This window comes from Phyllostomus hastatus, unplaced genomic scaffold, assembly GCF_019186645.2.
Source record: "Phyllostomus hastatus isolate PE091 unplaced genomic scaffold, TTU_PhHast_1.1 phas_contig_137, whole genome shotgun sequence".
In the NCBI taxonomy this organism is placed as follows: Eukaryota; Metazoa; Chordata; class Mammalia; order Chiroptera; family Phyllostomidae; genus Phyllostomus; species Phyllostomus hastatus.
In genome coordinates, this window is record NW_025333583.1 from 11,534,363 (window position 1) to 11,559,213 (window position 24,851).

Consider the following 24,851-nt stretch of genomic DNA (forward strand, 5'->3'; position numbering starts at 1 on the left):
AAAACAACAGCCAAGAAAACAACATATGGATCCTTAACTGGTAGCTTTGGCTAATATCCATTGTGTAAGTATTCCTACATGCTGATTTCGAGCTACTTGGGTAATGTTATGGAACATGGAGCTGGAAAGAAATGTTTAAGAGTACACCAGTGTATGCTACAGCATTTCCACCACATTAAAAAATACATATATGTATCTGTGTGTGTGTGTATATATATATATACACACACAAAAAAACATGGTGAAGATAGATAAGAAAATGTAGTAAAATATTTAGGAATTTATGAGTTTTAAATATTAATTAACTTTGCTTTAAGAATTAATTAATTTAATTCTAGGTTTGAATAATATGGTTTTTTTTTTAAGATTTTATTTATTTCATTTTTAGAGGGGGAAGGGAGGGAGAAAGAGAGAGAGAGAGAGAGAGAGAGAGAGAAACATCAATGTGCAGTCGCTGGAGGCTGTGGCCTGCAATCCAGGCATGTGCCCTGATTGGGAATCGAACCTGCAATGCTTTGGTTCGCAGCCTGCGCTCAATCTACTAAGCTACGCCAGCCAGAGCAGAATAATATGGTTTCTAATAATGACTATGTTTAACAACCAGCTAGTAAAATTCCTACAAATTTAATATTGGTTCTTGTGAGCCTGTACAAGCCACCTACCACATACCATTGGTAGATGCCAAAACTATATAAATGTGTTGTTACTATTAATAATGTGACTCACTTTTTGTGCTTGGGCTCAAATTACCCTGAAAAGGGCAAGTTTAATAACATACTTCAGTCCTTTAATTTACTTTGTTTTGATTCATCTGGGGTTTTCCTTTGAATATTTAAGCAACACATTTCCAAATTTCTCTTAGGTTACATAAACAAGCAGATAATCATTTCAGCCATCATTTGTTGATTTCTGCTAACTTTCCTCTCAGAAAGTGACTTTTCGCTGACTCTTCCCCAAATTCTAGGAGTTCTTTAATGTATTCAGCTCTGCACTCTCTAGAACCATAACTGTCTAATATGTGTCAGGTTGAGTCAGATGAAACTGCTGTTATCCAGCCATCATTTTTTACCTATAAAAGCTGTAATTTCAATCTAATATCTAATATCTTCAATTCAATGTCTTTGTTCTAGTCACACCGTGTCTCTCTGTTCATATGATTGTGCCCATCTGAAGTAATCTTCCTACTCCCTTTCAACTTCTCTGACTTCCACGAGGATATCCATGATCAGTCTGTTCTTTATTTTGCAGTTTAAAGCATTTCCCCTCCTGCCCTTTGTGATACTTACACATGCAAGACACAATTGAACACTTGATTACAATGTGCTTTGTATTATTTATATTGTTTCTGGCGTTAGTCTTGTCTGTTATGAGACAGAAACTTCTCTGAGGGGCGAGACCTTAACTTAAACCTCTTCTGAAATCTTACCATTCATAATTGTGCTGAAAATTGCTCTGCTCTCTGGTATTTCAACTGATTTGGCCTTAAACACTGTCCTTTGAAGTTGAATTTGCTTAAATCTAGCTGACATAGGTGCTTAAAACTTGGGTTTTGAACTCAGGCAGAAGTGGATCTATTTCTTTGCTCTGCACTTATAAGCTGGGTGTCCTTGGGATAGTTATTAAACAAGAGAAAGCCCATTTTCCTCTTCTGTACCATTTTTGATTAAGAATTTTGACAAATATGGATTATAAACTGTTTCCTGGAAATTTAAAACCAATGGAATATATTTTTCCTATTGATTCCCCTATTAATTGAACACATATGATGTATACGGCATATTAAACACCATCACGAACTGCTTCACGGTGGGAACACATCCTGAGAAATGCTTCATTAGGCAATTTCATAGACTCTTGCATAGACTGCACCTACTCACACGAACTTGGACGGTATAGCCTACTGCACACCTGGGCTGCCTGATGCAGCCTGTTGCTCCCAGACCACAAATCAACACAGCATGTTGCTCCGCTGAATAGTGTAGCCAATTGTATCACTGTGGTAAGCATCTGTATATCTGAACATCTATAAATATGGAAATGGTACAGTAAAAATATGGTATAAAAGATAAAAAATGATACACCTGTATAGGACTTACCACAAATGGAGCTTGTAGGACTGAAAGTTGCTCCAGGTGAGTCAGTGAGTGAGTGGTGAGTGAATGTGAAGGCCTCGGGCATTACTGTCCACTATTGTAGCCTTTCTGAACACTGCATATTTAGGCTACACTAGATTTATAAAACAACGCGAAATTGAATCAAGCACAAAATAAAATGATGTAATTAAGAGATGGAGTAAACACAAGATGTATGAGACTGTTGCCAGCATAATACAGCACACTGTTTCACAGAACATTTCTCTTTCTTTTTTTAAAATTTATTTATTTTAGAGAAAGAGAGAAACATCTATTTGTTGTTGCACGTTTATATACATTTATTGGCTGCTTCTTGTAGGTGCCCTGACCAGGAATCAAACCCATGACCTTGGTGTATCAGGATAATGCTTTAACCAACTGAGCTACTCAGCCAAGGCTACAACACATTTTTTAATGTGTAGAAAGAGCACACTCTAAAATAATGATAACAAAGAATGATAAAAACGACAGTATAGTAAATACATAAATCAATAACATAGTTTATCATCATTATCAAGTATCCTGTATTGCACATCATTGCACGCGCCACACTTTTATACGATTGGCAACGCAGATTTTACACCACCATCACCGCCAACATGCTAGTAATGTGTCACACTGTGACATTACCATAGTCATTGACTAATGGTATTAGTCAATGGGAATGATTCAGCTCCATTATAATCTTACGGGACCACCTTAAATATTTGCTCCATCCTTCACTGAGATGTCACTATGCTGTGTATTACTGCAGACTGGTTACCTCTCACTTGCCCTTTGAAACAAATTTAAATTTATGGCACAAATTTTGATTAAAATGATTACAGAATTTTGAAACACAATGGAACTCAAACTAGGGCCAATGCTCATTTCCTAAATGAACATTTTATGTGCAAACAAACAGCTGCTGGAATTCAACAGAATTTTAAGCAAGCTGTTTGTAAATTTTACTGACAGCTGTTTTTGGTGATTTTTGTTAACAGAATTTTCCTGCTTTGCATCACGGCATTCTTTTATTACAGTGTCCCCTCAAAGAATAACGCACTTGCTTTAATCACGTTTACAGAGATTTATGACTTGATGCTTATTCAGTGGTAGAACTTCTCAACATAAAATGTCAGTGAGCCTGTTATAAATTGCCTCTGGCATTCCTACTCTATCTTTTATTTGGCTCAGAGTATTTCCACCTGAAAGTGATAAATTCCTGCTATAACCACTTTATGTGCTTCAGTAATTACACTGTACAGAAAAAGGGGGTTTCTACAGAGGTGTCTTCTTAAAAATAGCAAGCCATAAAAGGCACCGGAATGGGTTGAACTCTGAAGTCTATTGAACAAAAACAATGGCCAGCGAAATATCTGTGTCAGACTGAATGTGATGAATGATCAGGAAATACAGAAGATACCAAAACCTTTAAAGCCATTGCTGCAAGGACAAATTAATGTAACTATTATCCTTAGACTGGTTACTTTCGGTCCTGTGACAGAAATTTGGCAGGTACCCACATCCTTAGTTATCGAGTCAACATCCTTTCAAAAACTTTCTCAAAAGATCCAGATGCTTCCTTCTGGAACTTCGGTAGTTTTTCAGTAAATGCCAAGGTCTTCATGACATTGAGACTATCTCTATATGTGCAAGTTAAAGAGACTGCAGCCTGTTAAAACATTTCAGTACAGTCCATCACAGCTGATAACTTCGCCAATACATGCATGTACAACCGGCACCACCAAGGAGGGATTCACATTAATCACTAGGGCATCCGTGGGTGCTGCATTCTGTTAGTTTTGGTTCTACCATTTTGTTTGCTTCATAGAAGCTGTCTATCCTTCTATGGGACAAAGACAGGACAAAATCACTGTTTTTAATTGCTGAGGGGTTTTTTTGTCTCTTAAAGGAGGAACAAAATGTAAATAAAAGCTCTCCAAGTTAATTGAACAAAAACTGTAAAGACTTTCATTATCAGGTCCTAAAATCATGCCAAAGATGGTGTTAGGAGTCCAGTGGATACTTTATTTGAGATGATGCTAAAACAGATTATGATCGTTAAACAGGATTCAAGCTTCCTTGGAGTTATTGCCTCATACTTGCAAAGACATGGCTACAGCAAGCATCTTTGCTCCAGTAGTCACAGAGTAAGAGGTCCTTCTTGCTCAGAGCACGTGCTTATTCACAAAAGCATTTTAAAGCGAATCTAACTGGTTTAGTGTAAGTCAGTGCCAAAACCAATACTAAAGATGGAAAAATGTATTGAATGTTTATTGTGAGTTAAGCTTTAATATATGCATTAGAGTTCAGTAAAGTCCATTGTGAAGAGATTTCCACAGGTTGTGCTGCACTATTTGGTTTAGAACAGTTTCATAATCTGTTGTTGCTTTCACAGCAACCCTACAAGTATGAGGTTGTATACATTAATCCTAAATTTACAAAAGATGGGACGAGATCCCATGACTGGTTAAACAATGGGCCTGTGGGCACAACCCTAGGAAATGGCAGGGCTTACTTTGGAACCCAGCTGTGCTCACCTCCAGAGCTCTGCACACTTACTTGTTATGTCACACTGGAGTCCAGAAAAAACAACACAGAACTTATGACTGTACCTTTGGTTAATGGCATTTCCACATAGAATGGCTAGTTCTGTCCCACATGGAGAGCAGACATCACATTCCTAGATGCTGTGGAGTTTGTTCCACTCCATCATTTACATTTGATTGATCTTTGTCAATTATTCTCAAGCTGAACTTTTTTGTGGGGGGTGCGTGGTGAGGAACTCTTGGTTTCTTGCAAGAGGTTCTTGCAAAGAAAATTTGTATCTGACAAAGAGAATGTACTTAAAAGAGTCAAAGTGGCCAATTCCACTGTATTACACCATAATTAAATGCCAGAGGAGGAGAATTAGTGAACGTGTTGAATTTGTGAGAGAACTTCGCATTCCATGGGAGGAGAGCCTGCGTATTATGTGTGTTCCATTTTGCTTGTTATACATGTTTATCCAAGTGAATATGAGGAAGATTTACTACTTTGTACAACACAACAGAAAACAAAAAATTAGCATTTAGACCGTTTTCAACAAACCATTGCATTGAGCCTGAAGATCAGGAAAGAGATGCAGGCCAGAGATGCTTTGGAGTATTGCAATCAAAGCAATGAGGTAGAGGGATTGGAGAGAGAAGGATGTGTAAACAGGCTAAAGCAAGTCAATTTGTCTGCTTCAGAATTCCCTGAGGACTGGAGTGTTTACACTGGGGTGGAATGAATAATTTTGAAAGAGTCTAAAGTATTGAGCAATACTGCTTAATTGGAAGAAGAGAATATACGAGGAGTGAAATGGAGCAAAAAAGCTAAACTTTTATGTACATGGAAGGTCCTTGCAAGGAAAGGAAAGGGAAATAAATACCATTAAGCCCTTTTTAAAGTGGAGAGAGGATATCGCAAATGCCATAAGCCAATGCTTAACCAAGACCCTGTAGCTGGACTGGATTTCCCTGGGGGGCGTTTTTCTTGGACCAGAGTGCCAGAATTTTATACATTCTCGCTGTGCTTCATTCTGAATAGTTTGTCCATCTTTTACCCGCACATATGTATGTTCATGGGAAAAAGAAATGGCTTTACAAATTCAGGATACCTGACTGAGAGGAAGAGTTGGTTCAAAAAATCATATACATCTCTATTAAAGCCAAGCATCAACCTTGAAATCACACAATTATCTAGTGGAGGAAACGGGATTAGAAGTGGGACTGTCTGGCTCTTGACATCTCCAATTTACACCATTAAGCATCATGGCATGTTTCCAAGTTTAACATTTTACGTTTTCTAGAGTGTGACTTCACTGAGGCTCTGCAAGACAATGGTTTAACAAGGTTCATAATCAAGGATTAACTTCTTGGCTACATATGAGTTAAAAATTTTTGGGGGGGTTAGTTTAAGGTGTTATCATAGGTCAGTCAAAATACCCTGTAAGATTTTATTTACTTTGACTTATTCTGCTTCTATGAACCAAGTATTTATTTGCAAATGTTTTAGAAGGTTACAGTGTAGCCTGAAGCTTGAAGGGGACTCGTGTGGACACAGATAGGCTATGGGAACAGGCCAGGTGAGGATGATACAATTGGGCCTGTTGTAGAGTGAAGAATGAGAGAAGTGGTAGATTTGACAGTAAGTTAAGGGCGGGGGTGGAATTGCAAGGACTTTGGCAATGAATTGGATGTGAAAGGTGAGGGGGAACTCATTAGATGTTATCTGTAAATTATGGTTATCAGTGAAAGATCCTCGAGGGTAGACGCATTCTCTAACAGACAAAAAGCTGGGGGAAGGTGGAGAAGAAGGTTACTTTCTTAGGAGTAAAGAGAGTGGCACTTTCAGCGTTACGAGCAAAACTTTTCTAAGCTCAACTAGTTGAAACAGCATTCCTGATAGGTAATGTTCAGCTAAACGTTTCTCAGTTTGTAATTTTTCATCGGTGAAGTTCAGGTGAGGGTGTCAACACTGTTCCAGGAATGCGGGAAAGCAACGGCTTTTTCATTTTCTCAGTTTTATTCATTTACTTATTTTTGCCTTTATCCCTCCCGGAAAACGAGGGTGTCTCCTGAGCCCGCCCCCTTTCCGGTCCCAGAGGCCCCGCCCACCGAGCCTTGGGATATGCAGCCGCGGCCCCGCCCCTCCGGTCCCGCGCGCCTAGAATGTGGCGGGTTTCCTGCCCCTGCCCCGCCCACACCGCGCGCCCCGCCCCCGGCGTCCTGCGGGTTCGGACGCGGGAATCGCTGGTGTCAGGGGTCGGGGTCACAGGCCAGTGGCGTCTCGGTCGTTGTCCAGGTCCGCTCTGCTTCTCACTGTCGGAGGAGGTTTTCCTGCGAAGGCAGGGCGATGCCGGAGAACCGGCAACTGAGGGTCCGCTCCGGGAACCAGCCTCACCCCGCGCCCACCATGGAGCCGGCGGCTGGCGGGGACTGGGCCCACAGCCGCGCCGCACTCGACCGGCTGGAGAAGCTGCTGCGCTGCTCGCGTTGGTAAGGACGGGTCCTCGAGGGGGCTGCCGCGAGGGCGACGGCGGGGCTGGGGTCTCCCCAGTGTTGGCGCGGGGGGCGGGGGGGCGGGTGAACCTTTCCAAACCTTCGTTTGGTTTTCTACTTCCGTTCGCGTCCGCGGGCAGACGAGCGGAGTTAGTACCTGCCTAGGCAACTGGTGTGAGTTACACTCCCTGGCTCCCGTTCACATTTCTGGGTGGCCTTCTGGCCTTTTTTATTTATTTTCTTTTTGACAACAAACCCAACAAAGAAGGTAGTTCTCGAACTTGAGCGGGCTAAAGAGTCGCCTGAAGCTGTAGTTAGAAATGCGACTCCCCGGCCCCGCCTCCAGAGTTTGAATCTGCGGGGCTTGGGTGGGGATAGGGTGGGGCTAAGGCGTCGCTTTTGGCAGGATCTTCCTGACGAGCTAATTCCAGAGTCTGGCGCTAAGTTTGAAGCTGCTGTCACTCTTTGCAGAGCTGGCCTCTTTGACCTTTTCTCCACAGCAGCTTTTCTGGGGGGTGGGCAGGGAGGGAGGGAGTTTTGGGGACCCTTGCTGAAGGTAGGTTGAAGATGGCCCTGTGATGAATACTGACATTCTATTTCTCATTCAATTTCAAATTTCCTTGATTTGGTCAAAAGACTGGCTTGGGGTTCCAGCTCTTAGAGATGCTACTTACTATCCTTTTGTGCTTTTTATTTTCCTTCATGCTGTTACACCATGTGAGTCCTCTTAGTCCAACGTTTTCATTCCATCTGAAGATATCATTTTCATGACTGATGCTCCTTTCTCCTTTCCCAGTAGGTCTTCCTGGTGTAGAAGCCAGGAAGGCTTATAAAACCCAAGAAGGGCTTGTTTCACTTTTCATTTCTTCCAGAAGCATTTATTGAGCACCTGCTGTGTGCACAGCCCAGATTTTTGGCATCAGTGTTGCTGTGGCAGGTTTTCTCTCTTTGTAGTTGTCCCGACCCTATTTCCTTTTCAGATTTTATTTTATTTTTGCCTCTGAATTCCAACTTGCGGAACATAGTTGTACATAAAATATAAATAACGTAGCAGCTTTTTGTTTAAACATGGAAAGCACTTAATTGTCACTGAGTTTTGCACTTACATTTTGTTTTACGAAAACTTTAAGACCTGTGACAAGTATGACATGGTTGCCCTCCTTGAAAAAGTGGCACTTCTGCTGCAGTGAGTGTATGAAGACCTTCTGAGTTGTATGTGTTTTCCCCTCGCACAGGGGTTATCCATCTGAGAATAAGAAGTTTAGAGCTGGCCTCTGCTGGTTGCTATAAAAGGAACAATTTTAGTCATACCCGAATTGTCAGTTTGAGAGAAGTTGGACATTCAGGTGGGACATTTCTGTATGGATGGCACTAGGGCAGCAGCATGGTGCTTGGACCGTACAGTCAGGCTGCCTGATTTCAGGTTCCAGTTTTGACACTGTTGAAAGGCCCAAGTCATTCATCCTCTCTGTGCCTGTTTCCCATCTGAGTGATGGTAGTGCTCATTAATAATAAGTTTTTAAAAAGTTACTGAGCACCTACAAAGGGCCAGGCATGTTCCAGGCATTTGGTATTCATTAGTGAACAAAGTGGGAAAATAACTCCAACCTTTATTAAGGTACAGTTCTATGAGAGGGAAGCACCTAAATGAAATTACACGTGTAAAGTGTTAAGTGTGGTGGTTGTCAGAGAATAAGTGATAAGTAATAGGTGTCTTAAAGCATAGTCTGCTTGCCGACTGGTTTGGGGGAACGAGAGAGGTGATTTATATGAATAATCTATAGGTTGTCCTGAAATCTAATAAAGCCAGTTTCACTTTTTATTCCCTACCAAATATCTTTCCAGTTTTCAACAGAAGTGAGTAGACAATAAGAACTGCAGGACTGAAAGTACACGTCAATAGCTAGGTCTGGACTTTCAGTACAACTCATCCCTTGATTGGAGAATGATGCTGAACTCCAGTGATTTAAAAAAAAAAAAGTTAATATGTGAACCACTGATGGATTGACTAAATCTCAACAGTTTCTTTGAATGCATATTTTAACATGGGACTCTTCAAACTTTTTCTGTAAAGGGTCATATAGTAGATATGTTAAGGTTTTGCTGGCAACAAACAGTCTCTCATTCTTTTGTTTTTTACAACTCTAAAGAACATAAAAAACATAAAACATTTTTAGCTCAAGGGCTGTACGAAAACAGCCTACTGGCTTGATTTGGCACTTAGGCGATATTTTGTCAAACTCTGTTTTAACAGATAAGTTTAAAAATAGTTTTTGGGTTTGATATTAAGAAATGATTTTGTGTTCTTCCCTTGGTATCTCTGCATGCTTGGCATTGCCTCTAGGGAATAAAACCTGATCAGTTGCTTCTTACCCATAGGGGAAAAACACATTCTTTTCACCTATGCCTTTGCCTAGTAGCTGCATGACATCATTTACTCAAAAGGAGCAACTCAAGATGGTCTGCATCTTACTTTTGCTACCCAGCAATCATTAAAAATTGCATGTCAGCGTGTCCTTTTACAGAGTTTCAAAGCTCTGCCCGTGGGCTAGTGATTACTCCATTGCCCTCACATTCAGCTTGCAGCAAGTATCATTCGCTGGTGAGGGTAGATTGGCTACATTACAGGGCTTTCTTTCTGGACCTTTAGTATAAGTATGACTCCAAGGTGAAGCTGATTAAATTGTTCAGATATGACATTTGTGTTAAGTCCAAGCCTCACAACCAGACAGAAGAAGCTAGAGATTTGGAAAAATGAGACAGGAAGTCTGTATCATTTGAGAGGCTGGCAGAAAGCGGAGTAATATGTTCCTAAAGGAAGCAGGAGATGATAATAGGAGCTGCCGTGCAAAAGCTCAGGTGTCCTATGATACTGTTTTATGAATTAAAATAGGTGCCTTGACATTTATTGGTGGGATGGGTTGGCACTTACGATAATTTTAACTTGGAGTTCCAGCACCTTTTAAATCAACTTTTAGTAGAAAGTCAAAAAGTAATCTTGCAATTTTCAGGATACGTGATTTTATTTTTCTGAATTATCTCTTGTCATTTACTAGGTGATCAGGTTTTGAGGCAGCACAGCTTAGTTGTTAAGAGCATGGGTTTTGGACCTTGGCTTCAAATCCTTAGTGATGTCAGACAAATTAGTTCTTTGTTTGCTTCTTTTTCATCATCTCCAGAATGAATTAATAGTTGGTACTGCATAAGGTGGTTGTGGGAATTAAATGCCTCAATATCTATGAGGTACTTAGAATAATACCTACTAGGTTCTAAGTGCTCTAGGAATGTGTAGAATAAGGGATAGATTTCCTGCCTCCAGCGGTCAGCTTCTGCCTTTTCAGGAGTTCCCATTGTTGGGAGGCATTTCTGTAGGCTCCTAATCCTTAAGTGAGGTGATTACTCCTTTCGGTTTGCTCTGGTGCTGGTTATTGATTAGGGCAAGAAGCAATCACTGAAGCACTGTATTAATGAGGTGAGACATTTTCTACTCTTCAGGAGCATATGCTTAATAATACGAAGGGACAAGATGTTTACACAGTTTAGGGTAAGTTATGATGGAGGCCAAGGGGATGCCGAGAAGAGTACTTGGATAGAGACAGTGGAGGAAAGCTTCCTGGGCTTTTGAATTGGTTCTTGGGTAGATTTTTATAAACGGAGTCGAGTGGGGGATTATTAGCAAATAATATGCTAAAAAGTATTGTAGAATAAAAATGAAGTGAGTCATATGGGAAGAGAATTAAGGCAGGGTCAAATCACAGAGTGATTAGTAGCCTAACTGGACTATTCAGTTGGGTCAGATGCAGGCACAACTTCGCTTCACAGATGTTGCATTTATTTTACAAATTGAAGGCAAGACAAGACCCACCCCCCCCCCCATCCCCACAACATCAGCGAAAGATCATGACTCGCTTTATTGTGATACTCAGTTTATTGAGGTGGTCTGGAACCAAACCTGCAACATCTCAGAGGTATGCCTGTTGCGTCTTCCAAGGAGAGCATTTCATGTAGCCTTCCTGAGACTTAGTGTCCTTATCTATGAAATGAGGAGAGTGGGTGAATTGATTTTTGAGGCTCCCTCCAGTTCACAGATTCCAGAATTATTAGGTCCACTGAATGCTGTTTAAATTTTTTTATTGACGTTTAACATACATAAAGGGCACACATCAGTGGTGTTTAGTATCATATAGCCCTTCAAATTGTGGGATTTATTTACTTTATTTTCGGATTCTTTGATTGATGCCTCATCTGCATATAGATGGTAATTGATGGCATTCTATTGGAAGTGGGCAGGGAAGAGAGTGTAAAGACAGATACCTAGGTCTGAGCCTTGAAGCTCGACATTTGGACATTAGGTGCTGTGGGTGAAGTCCAGCAGTTACTTATCGTACTGTTTTGCTTGGAAGAAAAGGGAATAGAAAACAGAGTAACCAAAACTATTTGAGCTTGGGTATACATAATATTCTCTGTAACTTATGTATCTGTCTCATGTGGTAGATCCTATTACAATTAGTCATTAACAGAGAGAATTCTCTTGTCTCTTTGACTTTTGGGATATTTGACACATTGATTTATTTAGTAGTTATTGACGTTGAACAATTAGGCATGTTTCCTTATTTTCTCCATGTGATTTGCTTGAATGTGGCATATTGTAACTGTACAGAATAGGATGCTTCCATGTCATTATCAGTGCACCTTTCCTGTTAATAATGGTGTTTATTCTTGTAAACATAAACACAGAAAATTGTTTAAGTGGCTTGGAGAACCTGTTCATTTTGGTGTTAAATATGTTGTTCCACATTAAAAATACCTTGGAGATTTTCTAAAATATAAGAGCACTGTTGTAGCTATCTGGCCCAGTATTAAATAGCAGTTGATGTTTTATGGAAGCTTAGGGAGCCGTTCAGTTAAGAAATGAGTCTGCCTTGTAATTGCAACTGAATTGACTTTCCTGTTTTTCTTTGCAAAGAAAATTTTATATCTAATAGGACCTTTGAAAAAAAATTGTTTATTTTTACTATTAGTTCATCCCTAAGTTGTAATCCTCTCACTTCACTATCTTTCTAAACCAACTACATGTAAAGTAACAGAGGTATGACTGCAGATGGAATTTTCAAGGTCCAGAAATCCTGTTACCATGCAAATGCCTTTTCTTATTTTTCTGGATTTCTTTCTTTCTAATATATATGTATATCAAGCAAAAAACAGGTGAAGGATCAAATAGAATTGTTAATATACAAGGATGGGCAAAAGTAGGTTTACAGGCACGAGTTCTTTTGAGTCAATAAAGCTGTTGTAAGGATAACTTGCATGTCCTTTTCCTTATGAACAACTGTCAACCTACTTTTGCCCACCCCATATATGCATTTTTGTGTATAGTCTTCCATTTGGTTCTTCCACTTTATTGAAATCCTGCTGTTCATGTAGCACACCATGCTAGGTAGGTAACAGTGTGTTGAGGAAGCTCAGAGAAAACGAAAGTCAAGATAATCTTGTTTGGAGTACTGCAGTCTGTTTTGAGATTGAAAAAACAAACAAACAAACAAAAAAAATGGGGAATCGGGCAGATCAAATACACACTAGCCTGGGACTTCCAAGGGGAAGTAGGCAATTCACAGGTAGATGAGAAAGAGCAAACATGTAAACAAATTCTTTCTGGACCACCCAGAAAAAATGGGAAACAGGAGGAAGTTAAATAAAAAAGAGGCTCTGCAGGATTTCTCTCTGTCTGCCACATTTAATTTATATTATGATGCTAAGGTGATGCTTACTTTCTTGAAGCAGGTTTTTCTATCTGAATTCCTTTAGGCAGGTGAGGAGGAGGGTCAGAGGTACTGAGTCTTTTGTTTCTTAATAACCAGCTTAAAATCAATATCCCAAGAGGCATATTTCGGGGTGGCAAAACTGGTTCCCCTCAAGCTCTTTCATCAACATTCCTTTGAAGATGGCTGTATCTTCTCCAGCGTTGGCTATAACACTTCTCCCTGCTCCTTCCCCCACTACACAGTCAAGTACTTTTCAGTCATTCTCCCAATGTCTTTTCCCACCTTTTAACAGCAACAAAAAAATATGTTGAGGTTCATTGTACTCTAGAATAATAGGTGCAACTGATCAGTTTTTCAGACATTCAGATTTATTGCTAATTACACTGTAGCATTTTATTGTTAGGGTGGAGGGTATAAGCTATATAGATTGGTGGTCCACAGTCATCGTAGGAATGAAATTTAAGTTTAGAAACAGAAGAATTAATGCGCTGAGTCAAATGTCAGAGAAAGCCAAAATGCTGTGGACTGCATCCTGGGGGTAGGCTGACATTGATAGATAGGAAAAGAAGTAGTTTGAGAAGTGCTAAAATAGGCAGATAAATAAGAAAATTAAAACTCAGTGGAAGGAAAGGTTTCAGGAAAGAAAGGGATGTAAATGTTTTTTTTACAGAGATGATGGACAATGAGGGTCAGAAATGCTTTGGAGAGTGGTTTCAGCAGTGGGCAGCTAGGGCTAGCAAGGTAAGGAGAGGAACTTAGCGGGTAAGAGCCCCTTTTAAAGAATTATCTGTTCAAGGAAGCAGAGAGCTGGGGCAGAAGGTAGAGAAGCTTCAAGCTACTCAAGAAGCATGATCAAAAACATTTTTTCTTGGGTTGATGGAGGGATTATCTGTGCATGTTTAGGTGCAGATGGGAAAAGGAGACTATAATGGGAATAGAATGCTTTAGGAGCCAGAGATATTATGTGCTCTAGGGACAAATAGGACAGCTCATTTTAAGAAGGAAAATGACTAAAAGGAGATCTTTTTCATCTGTATCTGGAAGAAGGGGTAAAATTATGGATGAAGAGGTAGAAATGAGTCTAGGTGGTGAAAAGCTCATACCATTTGGCTCCAGTTAGGTTAACAGATTTAGGAGCATGGAGATTTTTTTGAATAGCTATCCATTTGTTTGTTTACTCACAGAAGATCAAATACATCACTTTGATAGAGGTACAAAGGTAAAGAAGCTACCATATAAATTTGTGGAGATATATTTGCTTCATTCTGTCTGTTTCTGATCATTAGTCATACATAGCCTGAGAGTCCGTGAGGAGGGAGTGGACTGTGGGGCCTGTGTAGCATCACAGATTTGCATACCCGAGTGTTCAAGGAAGTAGGGTGGTAGTGGTAAAGATGCCCGTGGAGTATTGGGTTGGCCAAAACGTTCGTTTAGTGTTTTTGGTAAGATGGCTCTAGTAGCACTTAATTGTCTTTAGCTTCATTTGAAATGACTTTGTTAGAGTGTTTTGTGACAGCTGTCATATTAGTGTGCATTTTTAAAAAAAACTTGGTGAATTTTTGCATAGCCATTTTAAAAACATTGAAGATGGAAGAAAATACGCAACATTTTGAGCATTCTGTGCTTTAGTATTTCAAGAAAGGTAAAAATGCAACTGAAATGTAAGAAAAGGTATGTGCAGTGTATGGAGAGGGTGCTGTGATTGAACCAGTCAAAAGTGGTTTGAGATGTTTCCTGCCAGAGATTTCTTGCTGGACAGGCTCTCGGGGTGGTGCTTCACAGAGGGGTAGACCAGCTGAACTGGAGGGTGATCAGATTGATACATTAGTTGAGAACAGTTAGTGTTATACCACGTGGGAGATAGCCAACATACTCAAAATACCCAAATCAATAAAGTCATTGGTGAAAATGAAAAATGTGTCTTTTTTATGGAAAAAACATACAGACCTTTTGGCCGACCCTGTAGTTTACTCTGTGGTCTAGGCCGGCTGTTGACTTCAAGAGGCTAAAGAGCTGAATGGGCAACCTGAAGGCGGGGATTCGTTCAGGGTGATGGAATCAAAGAGCTAGAGGATACTCTCATGGGAGGGTGTGAGGTCGCAGAGGCAGAGCTTGTGATGAAGTAGAGTTCAACACACTTGATTGGGAGATGGATTAGGTTTTTTAGGTCAAAGTGAACAAAAATTATAGAAGCCGCATGCACATTGTGTTACCGGTGAAAATGAGTTCTTTTTTTGCCCCAAGAGAAAGGAATTTCAAACGACACAGGCGTGGAAAAATGTAAAGGTGGTGGCACGATTTTATTGGGTTTAAGGGAAGTAATACGCTCTTGGGGACGCAGAGGTCAGGCAGGCTCTAGCAGCAACTGCCCCGAAGCTTTCCTTAATCCTTGTATTTTCTTGGTCTCTGTAATGATTAGGTGTCATTCAGACTATTCAGCCCAACTTCTGGATTATTCCTGGGTTCCGCGCCCTCTGTCCAATCTGGTTACTTTTCTACTTTTGCCCAGGCTAGGCCCCGCCCCTTTGTGTTGCCATTTTGATTTTTACTGCCGGGTCCAAAAGAAAAAACACCTCCCCACGCGCCATCTTAACTGCTGTCACACCTGTCACTTTCTGTTACGTCATCTAGTTTCTACTGCGCATGTGCCAGCCAGCAGAGGAATTTCCCCTCCTCCTCCCTGCAATAGCAGCTTGCCAGGCCAGCAGCGCTCTTGGGGAGATGTCCTGACTGCTCTGTGGCTTAAATTCCCTTCTTGATTAAATCCCCTTGTCCTAGCAGTCCCCTGGAGTGTGTGAACGAGTTTCTAAATGCAATAGCATCCAAGTAAGCTTAATGGAATGCTGTCTTAATATCTGATTCAGCTTCCCAGTTTATTAAGTTTAATATCTGATTCCCCTTGCTCTCTCCCTTATTAATAATTATCTAATTACCTATGCTAACAATCGTACCAGAAATCATCTTAATTGCCAGAACTACAAAACTGGCTGGCACCTCACAAGTCATTACCACCATATTCCATGTAGCATGATAGAAAAATCAAATATTGTGAGTTATTAAAAAGTAATGGGTTTTATAATGTCAGTAAGCACCATATTTGGTAGCTTGAGAGTAATATTGTAGGTACAAACTCTGTTGTTTTGTTTTTTAAGTTTTTTTATTCTTACCCCATAACATTTTTTCATTGCTATTTTTTTTTTTTTGAAAGAGAAAGAAACATCAGTGTGAGAGAGAAACATCTATTGGTTGCTTTCTATTACATGCCCTGACCAGGGACCAAACCTGCAACCTCTGTATGTGCCCTGACTGGGAATCGAACCTACAACCTTTTTGTTTATGGTACAACACTCCAACCAACTGAGCCACACAGTCCAGGGCTGCATACTCTGTTTTTAGCACTCTTTCTGAAAGCCAAATTTCACTTTCAAGTTTCAGTCTGTTAAAATGTGCAGTGTGATACATTTGATCTCATAAGAAATGTTACAATTGTTTTTATTGATATGTGGTGTAGGAGACCGATCTAGGTGGTGTGGGCCCAGCTGCCACTTGGAGATGCGCAGGACCCACACCCATGAATAGGTTCTCCCGTGGGTAATCAGGCCTGCAATGTGCCTAGGCCACTTTGGGTCTTGCTCTTGCTAAAAAACTCCCTCACCCTGAATTGAGGACATTTACTGCAAAGTTTCTTAAAGTCTGTGCTAAGCCTTCCAAAGATGAGTATAACTGGTTCAACCACTTTAGCCTTTTCATTTCCGAATATCCCTCTTATGTGATGTGATTAGCAGCATTAGCTCCTTTGCTTTCCGTAAAAGGTAACCACCTAAAGCAACCTGTGCATAGTAAATGAGAACCATCAAGTAATGTGCAGAGAAGAGAAATAAAGGCCTGTCTTGGCTTGCTCCCCTTGAGAGAAAAGCCATACTGTCCCTTTTCTGTGTGCATGTCTCATTTCATCCGTAATGACGCAGACACTGTGGGCTGGTGTCTGTACCAATGTGGTATGTCTAAAGAAGTAAGTGAATAATAATGGTGTAAATACCTAAAGATCCTAGGATTAGTGTAATAAACCAAGTACAAAAAAACCTGTTCAGCCTTTAAAATCTTCTGTTTGCTCTTGCTGCGTTATGCCCTCTGAATATAATGACTTGGTGTGTGTTCATTAGTAAGTACCATTACCTTCCTAGGATTATCAATTATATCCATGCCTTTCAGTGGACAGCGCTGGGAATAATTGTGTTTCTGTCTCACTTCCCAACAACGCTATGGGTCTCATTCAGTCTGCAGAGTGATTGTCAGACTGATGATTCCTGTTTGTTCTTGCTTAAGAACAAAACAGTTGACTTCCTGTGAGCTGAAAGAATGGCTGTATTTTTGACAAGGTGCCTATAAAAGTAGGGGCTACTTAACAATAGCCAGAACCAATGTTTTGTTGTGGGAACATTGAATTCTTACAAGGTGATCAGATGTCCTGATTTTCCTGGGACAGGCCTGATTAGACCTGCTCCAGCTTCCTGTCCAGTTGTCACTCCTCTTCACTCTCAGAAATGCTGTCACTTGGAAGATACATTATATGGTCATTCAGCTGTGAGCCTCGTTTTGAGATTTAGGATTCACATTTTGAATCATTAGGTGGAGATGTATCCTAGTAAGAAGCAGCCTGTGTTTGGTTTTGCCTATTGCAAGAAGTTTGAGATGGTTGAATAAAGCTACTGCTTTCTATGACTTCCCTGTATAATATTATAAAAAGTGTTACAATTTGTACAGAATTTGGTAGTTGGTATTTGAATTCAGCTGGCACGTTATGATACAATATTTAACCAGGATGGATATATCCTTAATATCTTCGGCTTTGAGAATAGAAAGAAATATGGTAGTATGAGGCCTTGGGTTTAGGAAATGTTGGGTATAAATGTTCATCTGTTGGTGACTAAGTCTTGGCTGTTTTCCTTTCTTCAAACAGCAATAATATTCTGAGAGAGCCTGTGTGTTTAGGAGGATGTGAGCACATCTTCTGTAGGTGAGTAGTTATGGCTTAATATATATTATATTGATATATATGTAGCAACAATGTTTTTTTTTACTAGTAACAATCATGTAATCATAGTGATAGTAATATTTCTTATATTTGTGTAACTGTCTTAGACTGCAAAGTAACTTACTATACATTATCTCATTTTGACCCTTATAATGGTCTTAATTTGCAAATAGGGAAATCAAAGCTTAAAAAGGATGAGTTGATCAAAGTTATAAAGTTTAATAAGCAACTTTGCTAAACTGGGGAAAAATCAGTATCTATTATATAATTCAGATATGTCTCTTTTTTTTTTCTTCCAGTTAGTTTTGAATGTAGACTTTCCAAATTATAGTTAATGTATTAGTTTCCTAGGGCTGCCATAACAAAACATCAAAAAGTGGGTGGCTTAGAACAACAGAAATTTATTGTCTCTCCCTCCTGGAGGCTAGAAATCTGAGAGCAAGGTGTCAGCAGGGTTTATTCTTCTGAGGGCCATGAGGGAGACTTTGTTCCATGCGTCTTTCCTGCACTCTGGTGCAGAAGCTGGCTTCTGGCAATCTCTGGCATCCCTTGGCTTGTGGATACATCACTAGATGTGGTCTCAGCCTTTGTTCTCCCTTGTGTGCATGGCAGTCTTCGTTTCTACGTTCCCCCTCTTTGTAAGTATACCAGTTACATCTCACCCTGCTGATCGCATTTTAACATGACTATCTGCAAAGAGTCAGTTTTCAAATAAGATCACACTCATAGGTGATAGAAGTAAAATGTTTTGGGGGACACAATCAAAGCCACAACAGTTATTGTGAAATTATATCCATGTAGTAGTATGAAAGCTGTGGTTCATAGACTAGAACATTAGATTTTCATTTCATCCTGTTTCTTATTCAGGAGAAGTCAATTTAAGGACCGAATGTCTTAGTTTAATTGTCTTTGAGCAGGGTTAATATAACCTCCTTTCAATCAATCTTTTAATTAGTTCAGGTTATGACTGAAATTCTCTGGCATGAGCAAACTGCAATATGGAGTTTAAGCACATATGAAAACAAACAATTGCCTGTGTGACTTAAGTGGGCTGGGGGTGGTGTGGAAGGCAGCTATGCTTGGGGTCCCAATTTTGTTTCTAGGAACAGTTCTGTTATCTGGGGAATCTCTGGCAGGAGGAAGAGGTAGGGAACAGTACCTATCACCTACCTGGTACCTCCATTTGGATGATGAAAGGGATTTCAGATTTGATATATTGAGAGCAGACCAGCTGATCATCCCTGTAAGCCGTCCCTGCCTCAGTGATCTTTGTAGTAGTGAGTGCACTGCTGGTGCAGAGTTGCTCAAGACAGAAGCCATGAGTCATGTCTGATTGCTGTTTTCTCCCTTAGCCCACATCTGTGCATTCTGTCAATTGCACCCCAAAATCTTGAATTTCTTACTTTTCTCTCTCTGTTTACTACTGTTTATACTTTGGTCCAAGCCATCATCATATTATCTCTGCACAGACTACTGTTATAAGTTCATATCTGTTTCCCTTCCCCACTTTTGTCATACTTGTCAGTGATCTTTTAAAAATGTAAATCACATCCATACCATTGCCCTCCTTAAGGCCTTTCAGCCGCTACCTATTGTGATTAGAATGAAATCCAAACTCCGCACTAAGGTCCACAAGACCCTGAACGAGACCTAGTTTCTGCCTGCCTCTTGGACTGTGCTTCCCTCTGGCTCACCTGTTCCAGCCATGTCCTTTCAGTTCACGCAACAGCAGACTCCTTCCTGCCCCAGGACTTTTGCACATGCTCTTTCTTTTAGCTGGAATGTACTTTTGTTAAATTTGTGGGGGGCCAACTTCATCAGTTACATGTCATGTTTTCCAAAAGGCCTCCCCTTATGAAATGATACCTGCTCCCTGTTTCCACGCTGTAGCAAGCAGATTTCATCATTTCAGCTGATGCGCTCACTGTGCCTAATATTAGATTAGTGACAAACTGCTGGAACATAACAGACTGTTATGAAATTATATGTGAAGTGTGGGTGTTAGTGAGGGGGGTGGAGAGAGATCCGTAACAATGCTTAGTTGGATTCTAAAGGGGTCTGAGGCTTAAAACAGCCAGTGAGAGGTTAAGAGAGGCAGGAGAACATCTTAAAAGAGAAAATGGTCATCTCTAGATGACATAAACGTAGGAAAGAAACAATTCAGTACAGTTTTGGTTCATTTTGATTCTTTGATGCTAAGAATTAGGTAGCTGTTTGTATTCTTTGCAGATTTGGAGTTGTGTAAAAATGGTGAACAATGTCATAAATATCTTGCAGTTTAAAAGATTGTTTTGATATATCCCAGTCCAGCTGAAACGTACAAGTAGGGGAAGGTCAGAGAGGCGCAGCTTTTTTATATCATTGAAAGTGTTGTGTAGGTTCGAGGTACTTCATGCGAACTCCTTATAAAAGTAGTACACATACTTACTCACTTTAAGAAATAAGTTATTTAAGGCATAGCGGGGGGATTGAAACATTTTGGTCTCAGGCCACTTTATACTCTTGAAAATTAAGGACCCCAGTGAGCCTTTGTGTGTGTGTGTGTGTTTGTGTTTACCATATAAAATGGAGGTTTTAAAAATACTAAATCATTTAAATACAACAATAATAAGTCCATTGCATACTAACACAAGTAACACTTTTTAAGTAAAAATAACTTTTACAAAACAACCCAAAGAAAAAAATAGTGAGAGGAATGCCACTATTTTACATTTTTGTAGATTCTCGTATCTGCTTATGTGTTTAGTCTGTTGTGTATCTAGTTTTGATTGAAATGTGAAGAAAATCTGATCTTACATATGTCTGTTTATGGAAAAAGTATAATGAGATAATTTGAATATTCTCCTTGGGTACTCCTATCACTTCTTGGCAAGTGAGAGTTTCTTAAATTTGTAACAGTGCAGAATCTGAAACCATGTCAGTGGGTTTCTTATTCCTTTAAGTTCCATTGGTTTAATCTGTACTTGGAATGATTCTTTTATCCAAGCATGACTTTATGACATCGTACCTTGGTCATTTGGGAAATACTGGCTCACCCAGCGACACAGATTTGCTGAGGAATGTCACATTTCCCCAGAATGCTGGGTTAATGTGTATAAGAAATTTGAGAACCATTATGAGACGGACATTATATTGTAGAATAGACGAAATAGACAGGTCTGGGTACTGGTGTGGTGCTGGGTATCTTTAACTGGGTCTCATTTTCTTCATCTGGAAATGAGATAACTTTTATTTTTAAGTATTGATTGTTTTTTTAGAGGGAGGGAGAGAGACATCGATTTTGTTGTTCCATTTAGATGCATTTATCAGTTAGTTTTTTTCCTTTATATTTTATTTTAGAGAGAGGGGTAGGGAGGGAGGAGGAGCAAGAGAAACACTGATGGGAGAGAGAGAGACATTGATTGGGTTACCTTCTGCACACACCCTGATTGGGGACTGAACTCACTATCCAGGCATGTGCCCCAAACAGAAATCAAACTTGGGACCTTTTGGTTTTTAGGATGACGCCCAACCAGCCGAACTACAATGGCTGGTGCCATTGGTTGATTCTTGCATGTGCCCTCAGCAGGGATTGAACCTGCATTTTTGGTTTATCAGGTTTATCTCCAACCAACTGACCTACCTGGCCAGGGTGGTAATGGTTTTTGATGAGTAGATTTGACTATTTTTCAATAGTGTTCCTCAAATAATTAAATACTGCACAACATGTGACTTAAGTCTTCTGAGGAATCAGTTCACATACTTTATACGTTCAGGTACTAGGTGAAGAGTTCTTAACTCTAAGCAAACAAACTCAAAGAAGTTCCTTTAAAGGAAGGAATTTTACATGTATTGTATCCATTGATCTGGACGGCCTCCTCCAGCACCAGTATAGTTTATAGGTTCATTTGACAAATGTTGTTGAGTTACTTTGATTCAGAAATCATGCTAGGATCTAGGGATACAAAGATTAGAAATGCCGTAGGCTGTTTCTAAAGGGAGCTCATAATGTAAGAATCCTCTGCACGAAATGAGTAGGACACAAGAAAAGGAGTAGAGTGTTTGGGGGAAATGAGGCTTTTATGACCATTACATTCGGCAGCCCTGCTAGAGCCTGTCTGGTGAGGCTGAGGAAGAAATGGATGTAGAGTTTTCTTACTTTAGAATTCACAGATAGGCTTCAGAGGAGGCCGTGACCCCCACCCCCCCCAACCGCGCTTTTTAACAAGAGCTTGTGTATGTCTTCATCAGATTTGCAAAGGGTTTTAACCTGCATAGTTAGGAAAACCCTTCTAATTATGAGACTGTAACTCCTGGGTAGATAATCCAAGGAAATTTAATTGAATCTACAGTTATACAAGTACTTGAAAGAACCAAAGATCTTTTCTCAAAAACTACTAAGCTTTTAGACACTTGTCCAAAAACAAAACAAAAAAATAACCTTTCCCTGCGGTAATTGTAGGTATTTCAAGAAGCACAGTGTTAAGGTTAAGGATAGGGAGGTTGAGATGCATGGCTGTCATATATTAAGTTTTAAATATGTTTTTTATGTCTTCCTTTGTGCCCTTTAGAAGTTTTAGATTTATTTGCAGGAAAAAGTTACACAGACTTATAATGTCTGGCTACATAGTCTCTTCATTGCAAATAACCTGAGCAACTTCAGATTTTGTGTGTCTCTAAAAAACACTGTTAAAAAATATTTGTAATTGCCCATTGTTAGAACAACCTTTTCTTCATTTACTTCTGCTTCAAACACTGCTTATATTTATTTTTTGGAATTTAGATTCTGCTGATTGTGTTGGTAATTACACCTGTGTATTTTTAATCCTTTTTAAGTAACTGTGTAAGTGACTGCATCGGAACCACATGTCCAGTGTGTGGTACCCCAGCTTGGATACAGGATGTGAAGATAAACAGACAACTGGACAACATGATCCAGCTTTGCAGTAAGCTTCGCAATTTGCTACATGAGAATGAGCTTTCAGGTGAGAAATTTCAGCTGTCTCTCTTAGTTAAGTAACTGATGAATTCGTATTGATCATGTAAAATGTGTAAAGAGGTGTCAGGAATTCTGAACGCATATTTCAGTTTTTCAGGTTTATAGTGTTTGGAATCATTTTGAGTGACACATACCTTAGATACAATTAAGTGTAATTCCCATTTTCATAGACGAGAAACCAAGGTTCAGAGGTTAAATGGTCTTGCTAAAGTCGAGCATAGTTAGTACCAGAAGCAGGAGAAACAGAGCCCGCATTTCCTCTGATAGTCCAGAGACTTTCTCACCACCTTCCCTGCCTGTCTTTTCAGTCACGACAACTTCTGTATAATGTACATAGAGAATAATGATTTTGTCCTTAATTTAGTGATTTTTGTCCTTGAACTCACTTAAATGCACTTTTACAAGATAGAATACAACTTTCTTTCATGGAGCACATTTTGAAAAAGCAAAAATCTAATATTCATCCTTTTTTTTGTTTAAATGGGGGTTAATGTTTTCCAGATTGTTCTTAGACTCTGCGTATTAACTGTGTATCTTCCTATTGTGCTTTCTGCTGAGAACTAATTAGCTGTGGAACATAAAGTGTTTTGAAGCTTCATAATTAGATTTTGGAATTGTCCTTTTATTGACCAGATCACGTCAATTTAGCTTGCGTTTCTATGTAGGAGAACCTTTTCTTGACTGGCAGGAAGCCACTCAAGATTGATACTGATCATATAAAAGGGCTGGACTTCTGTTTTAAAATCTTTTGATCTTAGTTTTCCAACGTGGTATCAAGTATTAAAGGATTAAGTGATTGGAGAAAATAAAGAGATAAGTTGAACACTTTGTCTTATTGACCAGGTCCATATTTTTAAGAAGAATTAAAATCATAATTATCTACAAAAAGTTTTCTTCATCGTTATCTAATTATATTAGACTCCATTCTGTTACGATAAAATTGCTATAGTGCTAAAAGTTTTACTGATTTTCAGATGGAATTATACACATACACATTTTTAAAAGTACTTACCTTTTTGAAAAAATACTGTTTTGTAAATCTTACTAGAGCACAATGAGGAAAAGTTTTATTACTAAGTTCATCCGTGTTCTTTTCCTTCTTACTCAGAGACAGTGCTAATAGTGTTTATTTCCTAATGAAAGAGATTAGCATACGATCTGGTCCCCACCCCCTCCCCGTCACATTGATTAAAGCTCCCGTTCTTAATCAAGAGTCCCTGCATCTTTGGCAGTGATGGGGGTGGAGGGGGAGGATCAGTGAGCATCTTGAGTTAATTGTACGATATGAAAGATGCTCACGTCTCCGTGAAAGTGGTTTTCATGAGATCCTTACAGATGATGTGCGGTCTGTTAGGCATGTCGGCCAAGCGTTGGGATTTGGGGTGCTCCTGTGAGATTCGTGTCCTCTCAGGATGTTTGGATTTGATTCTTCTCCAGTTGCTGTGTAGTGATTATTAGTGCTAATATAGTGATATTAGCTTGCTAGGGCTGCCATAGCAAAGGAGCACACGGTAGACTGGGTGGCTGAAACAACAGAAATGTCTTATCTCACAGTTCTGCAGGCTAGAAGTCCACAGTCAAGATGCTGATGAGGTTGGTTCCTTCAGGGTCTGTGAGGGCTGGGTGTGTTCCAGGCCTCTCGCCCTGCCTTGTAGATGGTGGCGTTCCTGTTCCCCTGGCGCTCTCCCTGTCGCGTGTTTGGTCAGATTTCCACTTTTAAAAAGGACACCATTCATACTGCATCAGAATCCCACCCTGCTGATTACACTCATTACATCTGTAATGACCCTGTGTCCAAATGAGGTCACATCCTGAGGTGCTGTGGGTGGGACTTCTATACATGAATTTTAGGAAGGACGCAGTTTAACCCACTACAAGTCATGTGACATTGATAGTGCTGAAAGAAGGGAAGCAGAGTAGTTCTTGATGAGTAGTAGA

At 39.9% G+C, this 24,851-nt stretch overlaps 1 protein-coding gene across 2 annotated transcripts in view; it reads left to right on the forward strand.

The window, feature by feature from the left end:
• Window positions 1-6,864: 6,864 nt before the first annotated feature.
• Window positions 6,865-24,851, forward strand: part of BARD1 (BRCA1 associated RING domain 1) — a 66,486-nt gene continuing 48,499 nt past the window's right edge. The window contains exons 1-3 of one of the 2 annotated variants that reach the window (XM_045854731.1): window positions 6,865-7,135; window positions 17,861-17,917; window positions 22,751-22,899. In XM_045854731.1, coding sequence (XP_045710687.1) covers window positions 6,993-7,135; window positions 17,861-17,917; window positions 22,751-22,899 — 349 coding nt within the window. In that variant the 5' untranslated portion in view covers window positions 6,865-6,992. The remainder of the gene's footprint in view (window positions 7,136-17,860; window positions 17,918-22,750; window positions 22,900-24,851) is intronic. The other variant, XM_045854738.1, reaches the window with a different exon arrangement.